This window comes from Drosophila ficusphila, unplaced genomic scaffold, assembly GCF_018152265.1.
Source record: "Drosophila ficusphila isolate 14025-0441.05 unplaced genomic scaffold, ASM1815226v1 contig_198, whole genome shotgun sequence".
Lineage (NCBI taxonomy): Eukaryota > Metazoa > Arthropoda > Insecta > Diptera > Drosophilidae > Drosophila > Drosophila ficusphila.
Genome location: NW_025064092.1, coordinates 4,794,885 through 4,809,972, shown reverse-complemented (window position 1 = coordinate 4,809,972; position 15,088 = coordinate 4,794,885). Strand labels below are relative to the sequence as shown.

Sequence of the window (15,088 nt, the reverse complement as noted above, 5' to 3'; positions counted from 1 at the left end):
TCAGCTGAGGGGTTTCCAGACTTTTTTTCTGTTTGTGTGCTGCTACCACCTTCCTCATTTTTTTGCGACCGCAACAGGAGAAATGCGCGGCAAGTTTCCACGTGTGTCGACAAAGACTTTGGCGGGCAGGTGGGAAAATCGCGCGAAAATCCAGCAGATCGATAGACAATCAACTAATGATTGCGTGCGAAAAGTTGCCAGCTCTCCCTCTCTCTCTCTCTCTCTCTGTGCCGTTTAAAGTTGATAATACTTTATTTATTGGTGCCGGAAAAGACTTTTCCCCGCCGCTGGCTTCGAATCCTTCAAAACTTTTCAAATGCTCCACTTTTCTGCCATCTGGAAAACTTCCTAAAACACATGTATTTACTTGTAAGTTAATCCCACTTCATTCCGGATGCACACAGATCGATGACTCTGCGGTCAATGAACGATTTGGCCGATAGTCTCACTTTTTATCTGCGGAGCCCAGGAAATAGTGGATTTATCGAGGGACTTTCGCTGGCAGTTGCATTTTAATTAATGAGCAAATTTTGCGTGTCTAATGCACTGCAACGTGCTGCACTTTTTCCCTGTATCTGTGTATGTGTGTGTGCACTATTAAATTTTCAATGTAATTTCACGCACAAATGCCTCCAATTGCCGGGCGGACGATGTTGCAATGCCTTCCCCTCTGGAAAATTCCTCCTGCTGTGCTCCAAAGTCCTCCTGTCCCCTATCTTTGTCCCCTAAATCCCTGGCCTATTTCTACGTTTAAAACTACAGCTAAGGTAAAAAAAAAAAACACCAAGATAAGCAATAAGCAATAGTAATATGATACAAGTTAAGTTAGGTACAAGCACTTTATGTGTAATACAATTGCAAATCTCTTCAGTAACTTTGAAATGTAATAAATAAAAGGATAAATAAATCAACTGACTCTAAAGAAGTGAACGGAGCTATTTTTTTGCTTAGCATTGTGAAAGCCGTGAGGCGGCATAATCATCATAATCACGTTGACACTACAAGCGAACACCTAGGAGAGCGAAAGAGACGGGGAGACTATGATAGAGGGGAAAAGAGCAAGAAAGCGAAACGCATCGGGTGCAAAAACACTTTTACGGCCGCCCCCTCACTTTCTTTTTGCCGGCGCTGCCGTGGAGGGAGCGATTAGCGATTGCTTATCAATTAACACAGTTGGCCAGCTATCAAAGTGGATGCCTCAAAGCAAAGGCCCCGTCGATAAGGCGGAATTAGTCGAGCGAACTTTGCCAAGCGGCTTAAGGCCCGCCAAACCCATAGAAATCCGGTGGGCGGGGGGAATCGGCGGACTCGAGGGGATTGGGGGGGGCGGAACGGTGGCCATATGCCGCACGGGGTGTCGCCTTCACGGCGCTGTAATCATGGCTTAATGGTCGGTCACAATGCCACAGATACGAGTGTGTGTTTCGCTGCAGCCACTTAAGTGGAATAAGCCGAAGGTGAAGCAAAGTGGGGCGGAGTGCGGCGACTGTCGTGATTTCGATTTTGGAGTGAAATAATTAATCGGGGGAGTTCGTAAGCCACACCAGTTACCCAATAATTATGGTTTACATAACTTTCATTTGTTTACAAATCAAAAGGGGAAAGGTGTATCAATAGATAAGCTATTTCTACTATTCCTTTGACAAAATTCTTCAAATTTAAATAACTTATTGAATTTAATATTTAAACAGACAGTCAAGAGAAAATAAAAAAACATTTATATACTAACATTAAACTGTACAATATTTATAACTATTCAAACATATGCAGTATTTTTTAAAATGATAACATCTTCAAGTCGAAATATTTATAGTTAAAACTCGGACATGAAAGGCGATCTACGGCTTAGTTGTAAAAAATGTCAGCTTGTGTAGAATTTTGTATCCTATAAAAATCACTATTCAAACATACAAAATTGTATCCGCTTTTCCCTTACATTTTTTTTTATCAAAGTATTGTAATTTTTTCTCATTTAAGCCGCATTGAAATGATTTTCGGCGCTTTTTGAACCTCAGGCTGTTGACCGAACACTGCACTTTTTTCGGTTTTTGCTGGCGTAAAAATAAATACACTTCCGAGCGCGTTGCCGGAAAACAAAGAGCAGCGGTCCTTGTATTATTTTCAAACCACCCCCAACCCCCTTTCCCCACTTCCCCCCTTTACCCCAGCACCCATGGTTGTGCTATGAAGTGAGCGCGTTGTAATGTGCGTTAATAAATTTGATTTTAGATTCTCTCTCGAGCCATCAACTTTAAAGTGTCGCCTGGCCGGGTTTTCCCTTTGCCACCGACCGAAAAACACCCACCTACCCACCAACCAGCACCACCCACAACCCACCACCCACCACTCCAGGCTCTCGTTTTTATCAGTTTAATGGGCGGGTCGTAATGCAATTTGTGCCCCCCTTTTTCGAAAGCCTCTGACTCTGCTGCTGTGTAAAGCAATTTTGATAAATTTATGTGGAATACGCTTTCATGATAAGCTAATTAAATTCAATCGCTGTAACCAACTTGGCCAAAACCGAAATGCTACCCCCGCCCCCACCCCCAACCCCTCTTCCCCTTTCCCTTCCCCTCCCTTTGCGCCACCCCTTTTTCCCATCGCCCGATTTTCGGTTTGGTTAAAGCTCAGCGATTGTTTCCATATCGTTGGGTAAACTAAAGTGGGAAAATTAGCGACAAGCGAACGATTTCTGGCTGGAGGGAAAATCAAGGAAAATGGAAAAAGGAAAGGCGGGCATTGCGGAAAAGGTTAAGATGTGAAATGGATATTTTTTCAAGTGAGCGATTACATCTCAAGTGCTGGCATTAAAATTAGTTGGGTTAGATCAGCATTCAAAATAAATAAGGAATATTGTGAATCTGGTTTCTGTTTACTTTTTTTATTTTATCAGTATGTTGTTACAATAGTTTAAATATATTTGTTTAATATATTTGTTCTATAAGTCTGTAATTTGATATTCAGTTGGTTTATCCCCCAAACTAATGATAATGTGCCTTGTGCTATCAAAAATGCATGTTTAAAATCAGTTAAAGTACTTCCAATTAGCGTTCGCCAACTAAAACCCAACGAGACTCCCTGTCACGATATGTAAAGTGGAATGCAACATGATTTCGCGGATATATAGTAGTATCTGCCGGCAGTTTCGCTACAGGAAAATCCGTTGACGATTTGGACAAACATTGTGTAAATTTTGTGGAAAAACATGCGCCATTAACATAATTATAATTAGGCCCGACAAGCGAATTAAATTCAATTTTCATTATTTTTAATGAAGAATGCTGAGGGAAAAAAGCGGAAAGCGCCGCCGGCGGGCAATTGGTAGTGGAAAAAACCCGACCGCATCAACATATTTATCGCATTTGGCCTGCTGCGTGTCTTGTTGCATATGTTCGGGCGTTCATGCGTGAGCCCGATTTGCATATTAAACGCCGAACACCAGGATAACGATGATAAATCGAACCTAATGGCAGAAGGGGAGCCTCGGGGGCGGCAAAGGGGCGGGACAGGGGCGGAGTCGGTCGCATTCCCGGGGAAGCCAGTGATGCCAACCAGTTAACTTGTCCAAGGACAATCAAATTTTTAAAAAGGGGTAACATTTTTTAAAAATGTTAAATTTACACCCTTGCAGAGGGTATTATAATTTCAGTCTGAAGTTTGCAACGAAGGTAATATTACTTTAATTCCAAATAATAAGCTCTAGTATATTTTTTATTTAATTCTAAAGGAACCGATTAAGTAGTTTATCTTGGGAATTCTACTCAAAAATACAACACCTGTAAAATGTCTTTTAAAAACGTTTTCTAAGCTAAAAACTTTTCACTGAAAGCAAGCATATTTTCTTTTTTCCGCATCCACAAATCAGCAATCGATGTGTTTGCAACTTAAAGTGTCGTCGTCGATTGCAAATATGCCGATCATGCCATCAATATTTGCGGCACTTCATCAGTAGGTAAAGGTGATGCAAGCAAGGCCAAAAATCTAGTTACGCCGTCTTGTGTACGCCGTGTGGTAACTTTAGAGTCTAGTGAAAATATTTGGAGTCATTACAGAATGTTATTCGTGTGGCGAGAAAAATCATAAAGACAAATATGGCTGATGCTAACGAGTACAATGCCAGAAAAAGAGGCAAATGCAAACGCTGGAACGACTAGAAAGTTGCCAAATGGGTTTTTGGGAAATATTTATCATCTGTCTGCCCGAAAATAAAAAAACAAGCTCTCTGCATTTCGGAGGCGATGTTTTTTGGGGCTTAATTAAGCAGATGTGCATACGCAATAGTAAGTGGCTGGCTCTCTGGCTTTTTGATTTGATTTTGGCTTCTTTCACTTTGACCCACACGAACATTTGCATAATTCGGCCATCTGAAGTGTCTTGCCAATTTGGTGCACGAAAGTGAATTCAGTGCGAAAAAAGAGATTCGCGAACTACGAAAACCGGTCGCTGGCTAAAATCAAATCACAATGAAACACCTGTTGAGGTGTTTTTCCGCTGTTTATTAGTGTTGCCAAGACACCTAACCCTTTTATTCACCTAATTTAAAATGATTAAATGAGCAATCTCAAGAAACAATTGGCAATCCGAATAGGAATTGTATTCATAATACACCTTTATATTTATTATATTAAATATTATTAAATAATTTAACCTTTCACTTTGAGTGTCATCACTGATCTCCAATCTGGTCTTGAGAATGCCAGGGCTTGGTGACCTTTGAACCGACTTGATTAATCGACTGCATGATTAAGACTCTTGGAAAAATCGGTGCATTAGTAATGCCGTTTTGGGTCGTCGAATGTCACCTTATTTTCGGAGTGGAAATGGTGACCGAAGAGCATTTCTCTGCGCCGTGACCCACATTTGGGGCATATAAATAGTAGCCCCGGGGCAGAGCATTGGCATCAGTTAACGAGCTCAGCTCCCCAATCTCACTTCGTCCAGCGTCAAGCGCCAGTTCAAGCCAAGTTCAGCCGACAACAAAATGAAGGTGGGCTTAGCCTTTGATTTTATCACTTTGATTTCATACGACTCCTATGGACTACAAAAACTGATAGTTTCATTGATATCTATCAGAGTAAAGCGGAATATAAAAGATATTATATATTTTATAACTATTAATCTTTGATCTATGATCTTTCATTTTAATTATTATTTTGTTTTTTCTCTCCCAGGTGTTCATCTGCCTGATTGCCTGTTTCAGCCTGGTTAATTCCGGATTCATTGGAGGTGGTGGCAGCAGTGGTTGGTCCTCCGGCGGCGGTGGTGGTTGGTCCTCCGGCGGCGGTGGTGGTGGCTGGTCCTCCGGCGGCGGCAGTACACCCACCATTGTCAAGGTCATCAGCGAGGAGGCTCCCCATGGAGGCGGCGGTTGGGCCAGTGGATACTCCGGCGGCCACTCCCACGGAGGAGAGGAGCTGAAGATCATCAAGGTGATCAGCGAGGGCGGCCACTCCCACGGTCACGGCCACGATCACGGACATGGACACTCCCACGGAGGCGAGGTGAAGATCATCAAGGTCATCCAGGAGGAGCAGTCCCACGGCCATGGTCACGGCTACGACTACTCCAGCGGAGGCCATGGACACGGTCACGCCGCCGAGGAGATCAAGATCATCAAGCTGATCAGCTCCGGAATCGCCGATGGCGGAAGCTCTGGTGGCTGGTCATCCGGTGGATCCTCTGGTGGTTGGTCCTCTGGTGGATCCTCTGGTGGTTGGTCCTCCGGCGGATGGAACTAAGATGATTCCCGGATAACGGTAATCCAGTGCCACGATGTCAACTCCCTTGTTCCTTGTTGTTGGAGCTGTGCGTCGATTTTGGCCTTTTTGAAGCTACGAAGTTATTTTTAAGATAGTGCACGCGTTTTGTGTGTGCGCTTAAAAGCCATTATTTTTTTTTTTGTTAATTGTTTACAAAATATATGAAAGATACAAAAAAAAAACTACAAACTCTGATTTGTTCTTTGTCTAACGATTGGAAAGCCCCAATAAGTGATTGCTCATGTTCGGGGGTTTTTCTGACCATCTTTGTTTGCCCGATTTCGCTTTCCACTTAACCCATTTTGCGACACTTTTTGAAGGCACTCGAATAATCGCAATTACATAAAATATTTGAAACCAGTTTGCCTTTTAATTTTTAACGTAACACTCACCAAGTGGTTTATTGTGTCTTATTGGGTAAAAAATTACTTGGCAATTTTGGAATGAAAACAAACGTCACTAACAAGTTAAAAATTGTAGAGCAAACTTTTGACAATCAAATTGTTGATTTGCATTTGATCTGGTGCTGAGATTTTATAATATTTAAATGATAAATATATATATTTATAATACATTTATGTGTTTTATAGGGTATCTTTCATAGTTTAAAAAAAAAAAACTGATAAAATGTACTAAGGCAAACCCATAATTTCATTTAACCTACGATTGATTTCGATACCCACGGAGTTAAATGGGTTAAGCTGAAGGTCAAATCGAGTTGAGCATCATCAGCATCGAAAAGGGAATGAAACCATTACCGTGTGGTAATTATGTCTATTCTGACCATGCTGTGAGATAAGTAATTCCCCCCTCCAAAAAAAAATATAATTGCGGATGCGCCTCGGTTTTGTTTCGAATTTCCATCATTATATTCACTGTATTTGATGGTGCCGTAACAAGTTTTGTATGGGCAGAGTGTTAATATCGAACGAAAACGGATTTAAATCTTTCAGCTCTTTGTGTTTTGTTTTTATCCACAAGTTCGTGATCTCCGGCTTTTTGTGGGCATCAGCATACATATTTTATGGCTTAATTAATGGATGCTTAGACGATAGGATGACTAATTAAGATTGTATAAGTGTGTTTGATCCCATGCATACGATTTTTTTCGACCTGCATTTAATCCCAAAGTTTATGGATATTTCCCAAATGTCAAATATAATTACTTTTAATGGCTGTTCAACTGTTACACGAATTTGTATTTAAACTATGGAAATTATGTTGCGTTTGATGTTGGGAATGACACCTTTAATTTGAGAGGTAATTTTTCCATTTCCTTCAAAACAACTACAAATACATATATAAATAAAAAAATTAAATGGAGCACATAAAACACAGCAGACGCCGTTAAATAATCACTAATTGTACGATAATAAATCAAAGGTTGAAATAAATCATCACAAAAAGCGGATAGCCAAAAGAAATGTCCATCAAAAATTAATGTGTTCCGATTGTGCTAACTGAAATGCATTAAAAGAATTGTTTGTTTTTTACAATTGCATTTAATTATTTTTGGTTTTTATAAATTTCTGCATTTTATTAAAATTGGGTAAAATACACAATAAAGTCCATTAATATAAAATAAATATACACAACAAACTAGTAATATTTTTCACAAAGTATTTATGTAGTTTTGTAAGTGGTGTTTGCTGTTTGTGTTAAGTTGTTAATTTGTAAACCCTTTCAAAATGTTCTTCAGATGGGTTTTCCTTGATAATCCGATCACTGATCCGATAGTTTTGGGTTCGTGACGCCAAAGGCCATTCAAATCGAACATGAAATCACCGACAATCGGCGGAAAATGTATGGCTCATCTATCAGATCGAGAAGTGAAGGTTGTCTGCAGCCAAATCGAGTTGGTGGAACCGACAATTAATAAGCATTCTGTTTGACCCATCGCCACTGCGGGCCAAGAGTTAATGGTGCCCCGATCGCGTTGGCCGAATCAATCAAGATTGAAACTGTGTCGGCAGCAAAGATGCCAAAATTACTCTAAATAATAAAATAATAACACAAGTTTTGCAATTACACTTCTATGAAAAAAGTTAAGATAACTAAAAGCATGAAGATATTGCTTGTATTAATTATAATACCATTTTTTAACTAGTTTTAATTATAATAAAACTATGTTATTTAGGAACCCTTCTCTTTTATCTTAATAACTTAAAAACATAATGTAGCTTCTTTATGAACAATTTTTCTTTCGTTTTAATTAGTAAAGCAAGTATGAAATGTATTGTAAGATTGCGGATGGTTTTAAAGGTTTTCAGGTACAAAAACATTTTGAATCCGCACCACTGGCTGGTGGTGCGATCGCTACCTGTTTATTGGATCATGCTGCGGGCAGCTATTGTTTATTATTTTTGCAACTTTGTGTCGATTTGGATGAGTTGCATAACGAGCCGAAAATGCGCTATCAAACGGTTTTGGCTTTTAGCCGGGCAAGTGCAGTATCTTGGGGCTTTAACTTCGGTTTCGGTTTCCGTTCGGTCGGGTTTTCGATGCAAGTTAGCCCACTTGACAGCTTAGGTTGGATTGCCTGGATTGCAACACGGCCAAGACACATAAATTAGCTGGGGGCACATGGAGCCGCGGGTGGAGATCGTTTGGAATGGGATCGGTTGGGCCAGGATTGGATGGAGATGGCGATGGAGATGGAGATGGGGATGGGGATGGGGATGAGGTGGGGTCAGGGCCGTTGCCCTTATGCAGCTTAACAACGGTGCGAATGGTAATGGTCATGGTAATGGTAATGATGATGCCGCAACCCGAACGGAGCATCGCGTGGACCGGCAATTAGTGTGTCATACACGAGCAGACTCCACACAGTGTCACAATTCCTCTATATTTAAGGGGGAATTAATGGAATTTAGGGAAAAATATAACACTATCAACTAGAGGGAAATAAATAAATAAAACGAATATTTTTCAATAAAATTTACTTGCAGAGGAGTAATATATAATAGATATTATTTTGCTGGTGGTTAAGCTGAGTTGGTTTATATTTTAAAGATGCTGACTGCCTCTTAAATGAAAAAATACCATCACACCCGAATATAAAAGGGGAGTTAATATAGCAATTCCTAAAGAACGGACATTTGTACTTTTGGTTTTCTTACAAATTATTGATAAATATATATTTGAGTAAATATTCTTTATAAAACAAATCATTTTTAATAATATATTCGTGAGACTTGAAATGAAGATGTCATCATGCACCTAATTCAAGGATATTATGAGCTATAAACTTAAGCTGGCAAACAAAGACATCGCAATCTCTTGCCTGGTTATTTGAATTTTACCTCAATCTTGACTCTATTGAGCCCACTGTGCGCTGTGGCAGTTGGGGCAGGGCAGGGTTAAGTGAGCCAAGCTGGTTACCGAGCATCCGAGTCGCCGGCCATAAAAGCGGCGGCCAAAACGCTGCAGACCACAGTCGAAGATCGCCCTTCCAGCCGGACACAAGTTCGCAGTTCTTCCCAACAATCAATCTCGAAAAAAACGTCGAAATGAAGGTGCGCCAAGTGGTTAATTCAACTATCGCGGCTTAACACTTTCGCAGAAAGTGAAAATTACTTTTTTTCCTTTTTTTTTTTTTTTTTTTGTACTACTTTTGGTACTATTTTGTTCAAGTATTTTTTTATGTGTGCCATTGTGAGTTCGACTAACGCGATTCCTGCCAATCTCTTGCAGGTTTTCGTCTGTTTGCTGGCGGTTTGCAGCATGACCCACGCGGGATTCCTGGGCGGCGGTGGAGGGGGTAGTAGTGCCGTCAGCTCCGGCTGGTCCTCCGGCGGAGGGTACGGTGGTGGCCATGGCGTCGGCGGTGGCTACAGTGGTGGTGGTGGCTACGGAGGCGGTGGCTACAGCGGTGGCCATGGAGGCGGTGGCTATGGAGGCGGCAGCACGGTGAAGATCATCAAGGTGATCACCGATTCCGGAGCAGGCGGCGGCTACAGCGGCGGCGGTGGCTACGGAGGCGGTGGCCATGGAAGCGGCTGGTCCTCCGGCGGTGGCTACGGAGGCGGCGGTGGCTACGGAGGCGGTGGCTACGGAGGCGGTGGCTACAGCGGTGGTCACAGCAGTGGCTGGTCTTCCGGCGGTGGCGGTGGATATGGCGGCGGTGGCTACGGAAGCGGTGGCAACATCAAGATCATCAAGGTAATCTCCGACTCCGGATCGAGCGGTGGCTACGGCGGTGGCCACGGCGGTGGCTACGGCGGTGGCTATGGCGGTGGTGCCTCCAGCTACTCCTCCTCCTCCGGCGGTGGTTGGGCCCCTCAGGGCGGTTGGGCCTCAAGCAGTTGGTAACCATCACTAAATTTCTAATATTTGTTGCTGTTTCTCACTGACCCTAATTGTACATAATCTCCAATGTTAATCAATAAAGACAGAGCGATTTAGTTGAGCCTTGCCACCAGAACAATAAGTTTTAATTCATTTTGAGGAATATCAATCGAATTATATTAGCTGTACAAATTAAAAAGACTCAAATGCACCTAGCAAGCAACTGATAAATAGTTTACAAAGAACTTAAGATGTTGGGGGTCTTACAAGGGTGTTTATTACTTATCAACTTCTATTTATTTGTTACCGCATCAACAACATTTAGACAAATCAATCCATGAGCGTTTCTACTTCACAAATTAATTGGAACTCCTAAATTGGGGAGTCAACGGTTACGAGAAAATATTGATTTTATAATTTTTAAATAAAACGTAAAAACCCTTATTTCAGCTAAAAAAAATATATCCTTTTAATTAATTTCTTTCAGTTTTTTGAATTTAAATAATGATTATAATTTATTTGAGTACATTTTCACAGAAATATTTATGCAACAGACTTGGTAAGGCATAAAAGCACCTGAAATGTATTTTTAAATGTCAAAGGTTTTTGTACAACGCTTGTTGTTGAGTACATTTTCACATAAATATTTATGCAACAGACTTGGTAAGGCATAAAAGCACCTGAAATGTATTTTTAAATGTCAAAGGTTTTTGTACAACGCTTGTTGTTCAATTTCCAATTTCACAAAGGCAAAAATTGAAATACACTATAAATTTATAAGCTGTAAACAAATGACTGGAATGGAACGAAGCCTTTCTGAAACCATCTATCACCTTAGTTGCGCTCAAGAAGGCGTCGGATTTCGTCCTGTTCGGCGACCTCTGCATAGCTGAGTCCTTCGGGAGTCCTTCCAGTCCGACTGGCGCCCACTTCGAGCAGGAACTCGACGCACCGTGTGTGCCCCTCCCAAATTGCCGCCAAAAGGGGCGTGATGCCGTACTTGTCCTTCCGATCAACATCCGCTCCAATTCTCACAAAGAACTTCAGCAGCTTCAACTGGCCGAAATCGGCGGCGTAGTGCAGGGGAAATCGAAGGCCCATCTGATCGTTGACATTATGCAATCCTGCCAGGAAAACGCGCTCCACCTCATCGTACTCCCCGTTCTTGATCGTCCAGATAATGTCTTCAATATTGGAACTCATTGCTTTCTGTCTGAGTTTCTCCTTCGGTGAGTTGCACAACAGTTTCCCGGAGTCGGTTGTTTTGTTTTTCAGTGTGATTCTGGAAAATCTAGTGATTGTATGTTCTATGCCTACGTATGTCAGTGTAAAACTTTTTATTTTCGTATAAGGCTACTTTGTTGCTAAAGTGCTAAAAATTAAACCAACATAATAAATGTAGCTGGCAGAGTATTTCCTATATCCTTTAGTTTGCTGATTCCTTCCAAAATTATTAAATAATAATATCAATACGTCTGATACCAAAAAGGTTTCTCACTTTCCACTCCTTTCTTATCAAATAAATCTTAAATTGTGCCAGATTGACATATCAGTGCTTTCACTAACATGTCTCTCTTCGTGGCTTTTAAAAACTATAAAATAATATTCTCGATGAATCTGTGAGGGAATGTTTTCCCTTGCGGCCGCCATAAAGTTGTCCTCCATTTTATTTATCGATGGTAACCCACAAAATTTGACAGTTGTCAGGTGCCGCCGTTGTTGGCAATGTTTTCTATTTTTTTTTTTATATATTCCGGCTTGGTTTTTTGTGTTGTGTTAACCCTTCGTTAACCCCATACGCATGTCGAGCCAGCTGTCCCCATCCTTTGCTACTGTGTGTGTGTGTGTGTGAGAGAGTGTGTTTGTGTGAGTGTAGTAGTACATATATCCCGGCACCGCCATCCAAACCAACGGCTTCCTACGCGCCAGACGCAATTTGTATGCAAATTTCCATGAGAATCTCAACACATGCAATAACAGCAACAACACAAAGGACACAGCAGCAGGAGCAGCAGCAGCAAAAGCAGCAGCAGCAGCAGCAACAACAGCAGCAGCAGCAGCAGCAACAACAGCAGCAGCAGCAGCAGCAGCAGAAATGGCAACAAAAAATTGACTGAGCGTGAATTCAGAGCGGGGGTTTTGGCAACCAATTGGTTACAAATACGTAATAAGAAATGGACAGAAATGAAAGGAGGAGGAAGTGCGGGGGGAACGTTGCCCTTCCGAAAGTGAAATGTTATAAAGTGTCCAATCGAACAAGCTGAAATCCTAAGGAGTGCACTTTAACAGAAGACGAGTTGACTTGTTCAAGAAAGTTTTAGTTTTGGATGGGAATTTTTGGGAATAAAAAGGAAAACAAGAAAGGCAAACAAATGTCCAGCAAAATGCATAGAGGCTAAGAAATATCGGAGCTATGACGAGTCTTCTATTATTTACTCAGAAAAAATATGAAATGAGCATAGGTCAAAATGATAACTTAAGACTTAGAGCGATACTAAATAAGAAACTGTGGATACAAAAAAATATTTTAAGAAGCGCTTGAAGAGGCGCACTCTAACCGAAGGTTAAGATTGTTAACTGGTTAAATTAGGGCGTGGCAACCAGACTCCAAGGAATACGACAATAATAGTTGAGTAGCGGGTGCCGGAAATAAAAATAAAAATAATAAAAATAAAATTAACTTCAATTGTTCCGCTCCTCGCACTCCAGATAGTGCGGTATTCTGGTATTCCGGTATTCCAAGCTGGAATGGCAAAATGGGTGAATGGAATGGGGAAGGGGGAATGGGGTTTCCAGGGGGGTTTACCGAAGCCACTTTCTATGCAAATTTTTATGTGTTAAATGCATTTTGTTGGATTTAACATTCTCGCTGATTTTTTGGTTTACATTTTTGCATATAAATGAGGGCAAACTTTGCTTCGCTTGGGCGCCACGAAAGCCCAGAAAGTGGGCGTGGCCCACACAACAAGCACACACACACACAGAGACACACACAAATTAGAGGATTAAGTAGCTTGAGTCCTGCTGCTGTTTCTACGTCCTTTTCTCAGTGGCTCTTTTGTCTCAGAAGAAACAGGAGCAGAAGCTGAAGCAACAGCAGCGGCGAGACAATTACGCTAATTCGCCTGAAATTGTTTTGCATTTTCCCAACCACCCAACCAACCACCCAACCAACCACCCACCAACCACCCAACCAACCACCCACTTTCCTGGCAATGACAATGACTGCACCACCCGTCGCATATGTGCTAGTGTAGTGGTGTGTGTGTGTGTAAGTGTGGGTGAAAAGCAGAATCTTTTCATCGCTTGTTTAAACAGTTAAATTTGATTGCGCTGTAAATAAGAGAGAGAGAAGCCTCGAGACGAAGGAAACTATGGGCGGAAAACCCCTTATTATATACGTATCCGCACCGAAGGAAGTTTGCTTAATTGTGCAACAATTTCCCTTTTCTCACCAGCCATAAATCGTGGCTCATTCTGCTCGGTCTAATTAAAGATAAGAGTCCACATCAAAGAATAATTAAAAAATAAAATGGATCGCAAAACAATGGGTTTACTGGGCCACCGAAAGTTTATAGTCCTTTCTGGGTTTACTGAATATATATAAATTATAAAATGGCATTCTGCTCCATTTCTTTTCATTCAAAGAATTACTGGAAAATAAATATCACAGCTTATTCATTTTACTTTTCCAAGTTGTTCTGCATATTAAATTTAATTATTTTTAGCTTAGTTTAATAAGCCATTTGGTTGATCGTTTCAACTTTTAAATAAACCATTCTGCAGTTAGGAACCTTTGCAGCAGCTTGAGGAAAATAAACACAGATAAATAAAAACAGAAATGAATGGAAATATAGGAAAAACAATTCACTCGGCTAGAACAAATTTCCCTCGAACCGCCAACAAGCCAGCGGTGGCATTTTTACCCACTTTTGACTTTTCCCATAAATAAACATCGCAATTATCATAGGTAAACAACAAAATAAATACGAGGAAAACACGGGAAAAACAAAAAAGAAGAGCGCCATTCAATTTCCATAGCTTTTCGCGGTCCGCACTGTTTACATTTTCCAGCTTTCAATGGGCGGTGGAAAAGTGGAGGAGTTCGCCAAGTCGCCAACTTTAAGTTTAATTGTTGCTGCTCTCGCAGTTGATTGCTTAAAATTCATAATGATAATAATAATAGTGCGCTCTTCACTAATTGCACCAGCAACAACGGCGCACAAACACTCGAATTGTTCACTTGAGGAGGGGCGTCGAAAAGGGGGAGAGAGGGGGAGCGGGGGGGCGTGGCACTTAAGTCAAAGTGAGAGAAACTTTTCAGCGCCGTTCGAATGGGCCGGCAGATAGGAAAATTCGCAGGACGAAGGACAAGGAAGCGGCGCTGGCAGGGATATGCCCATTCACTCATTCATTCATTCGCCCATTCAACCATTTTGCCGCTTGCATTCAGGCAAAATTGTTCCACAAAGATACGAGTAACAAGTGATGGGGGGAAAGGGGAGTCGGCTCAATGGAACGTGGGCTAGGATATCCTAGCTGCTTGTATACACAGCGAGAAATCGGAGAAGGTGGGCACAGAATGAGAAACCATAATTCAAAATGCTTGTTTCAGATATTTAGTGAAACTGTTTCCGTTTACTCTTATTAATAAATGCTTTAAAAATTAATCATATAATTAAATACAGCTGTGAATAAAGCTGCATGAATAAACCTCTAAATAATTGTTGAAAAAAATCTCAAATATAATTATAATTGTTTTATATTATTTTTGCTTAAATGCCAGTAATTTTTCCTTTACTTCTTACAAAATGTGTTTGTGTGTTAGTTAGAATTTGGTAATTTTTTCCTTATTTGAATGCTATAATTTTACCCCTTTCTTCAGGGGATATTCTCGCAGTGCACAACTTGACGAACGGCAGCAATGAGACACATAGAGGGAGAAGGGGACACAAACAGAGCACCGAAAACACTTCAGCCCATTCACATCTCGAGTGCACTTCATTGCTGTCGCATCTGCCCAATCCCCGTCTTGGGGAACT

General features: G+C 41.2%; 3 protein-coding genes across 3 annotated transcripts; 2 read left to right on the top strand and 1 right to left on the bottom strand.

Annotated features, from left to right (window-relative positions):
- Positions 1–4,914: 4,914 nt before the first annotated feature.
- On the top strand, positions 4,915–5,944 carry LOC108101634 (loricrin). The gene is made up of 2 exons (XM_017206047.2): positions 4,915–4,987; positions 5,172–5,944. Exons 1-2 carry the CDS (start codon positions 4,982–4,984, stop codon positions 5,736–5,738), a joined length of 573 nt encoding a protein of 190 aa, XP_017061536.1. The 5' UTR covers positions 4,915–4,981; the 3' UTR covers positions 5,739–5,944.
- A 3,258-nt stretch (positions 5,945–9,202) lies between these two features.
- On the top strand, positions 9,203–10,182 carry LOC108101635 (acanthoscurrin-2). The gene is made up of 2 exons (XM_017206048.2): positions 9,203–9,274; positions 9,453–10,182. The coding sequence occupies exons 1-2, from the start codon at positions 9,269–9,271 to the stop codon at positions 10,068–10,070; spliced, it is 624 nt and encodes a 207-aa protein (XP_017061537.2). The 5' UTR covers positions 9,203–9,268; the 3' UTR covers positions 10,071–10,182.
- Positions 10,183–10,710: 528 nt separating this feature from the next.
- On the bottom strand, positions 10,711–11,364 carry LOC108101633 (myotrophin). The gene has a single exon (XM_017206046.2). It carries the CDS (start codon positions 11,247–11,249, stop codon positions 10,881–10,883), a length of 369 nt encoding a protein of 122 aa, XP_017061535.1. The 5' UTR covers positions 11,250–11,364; the 3' UTR covers positions 10,711–10,880.
- Between the last annotated feature and the right edge of the window lie 3,724 nt (positions 11,365–15,088).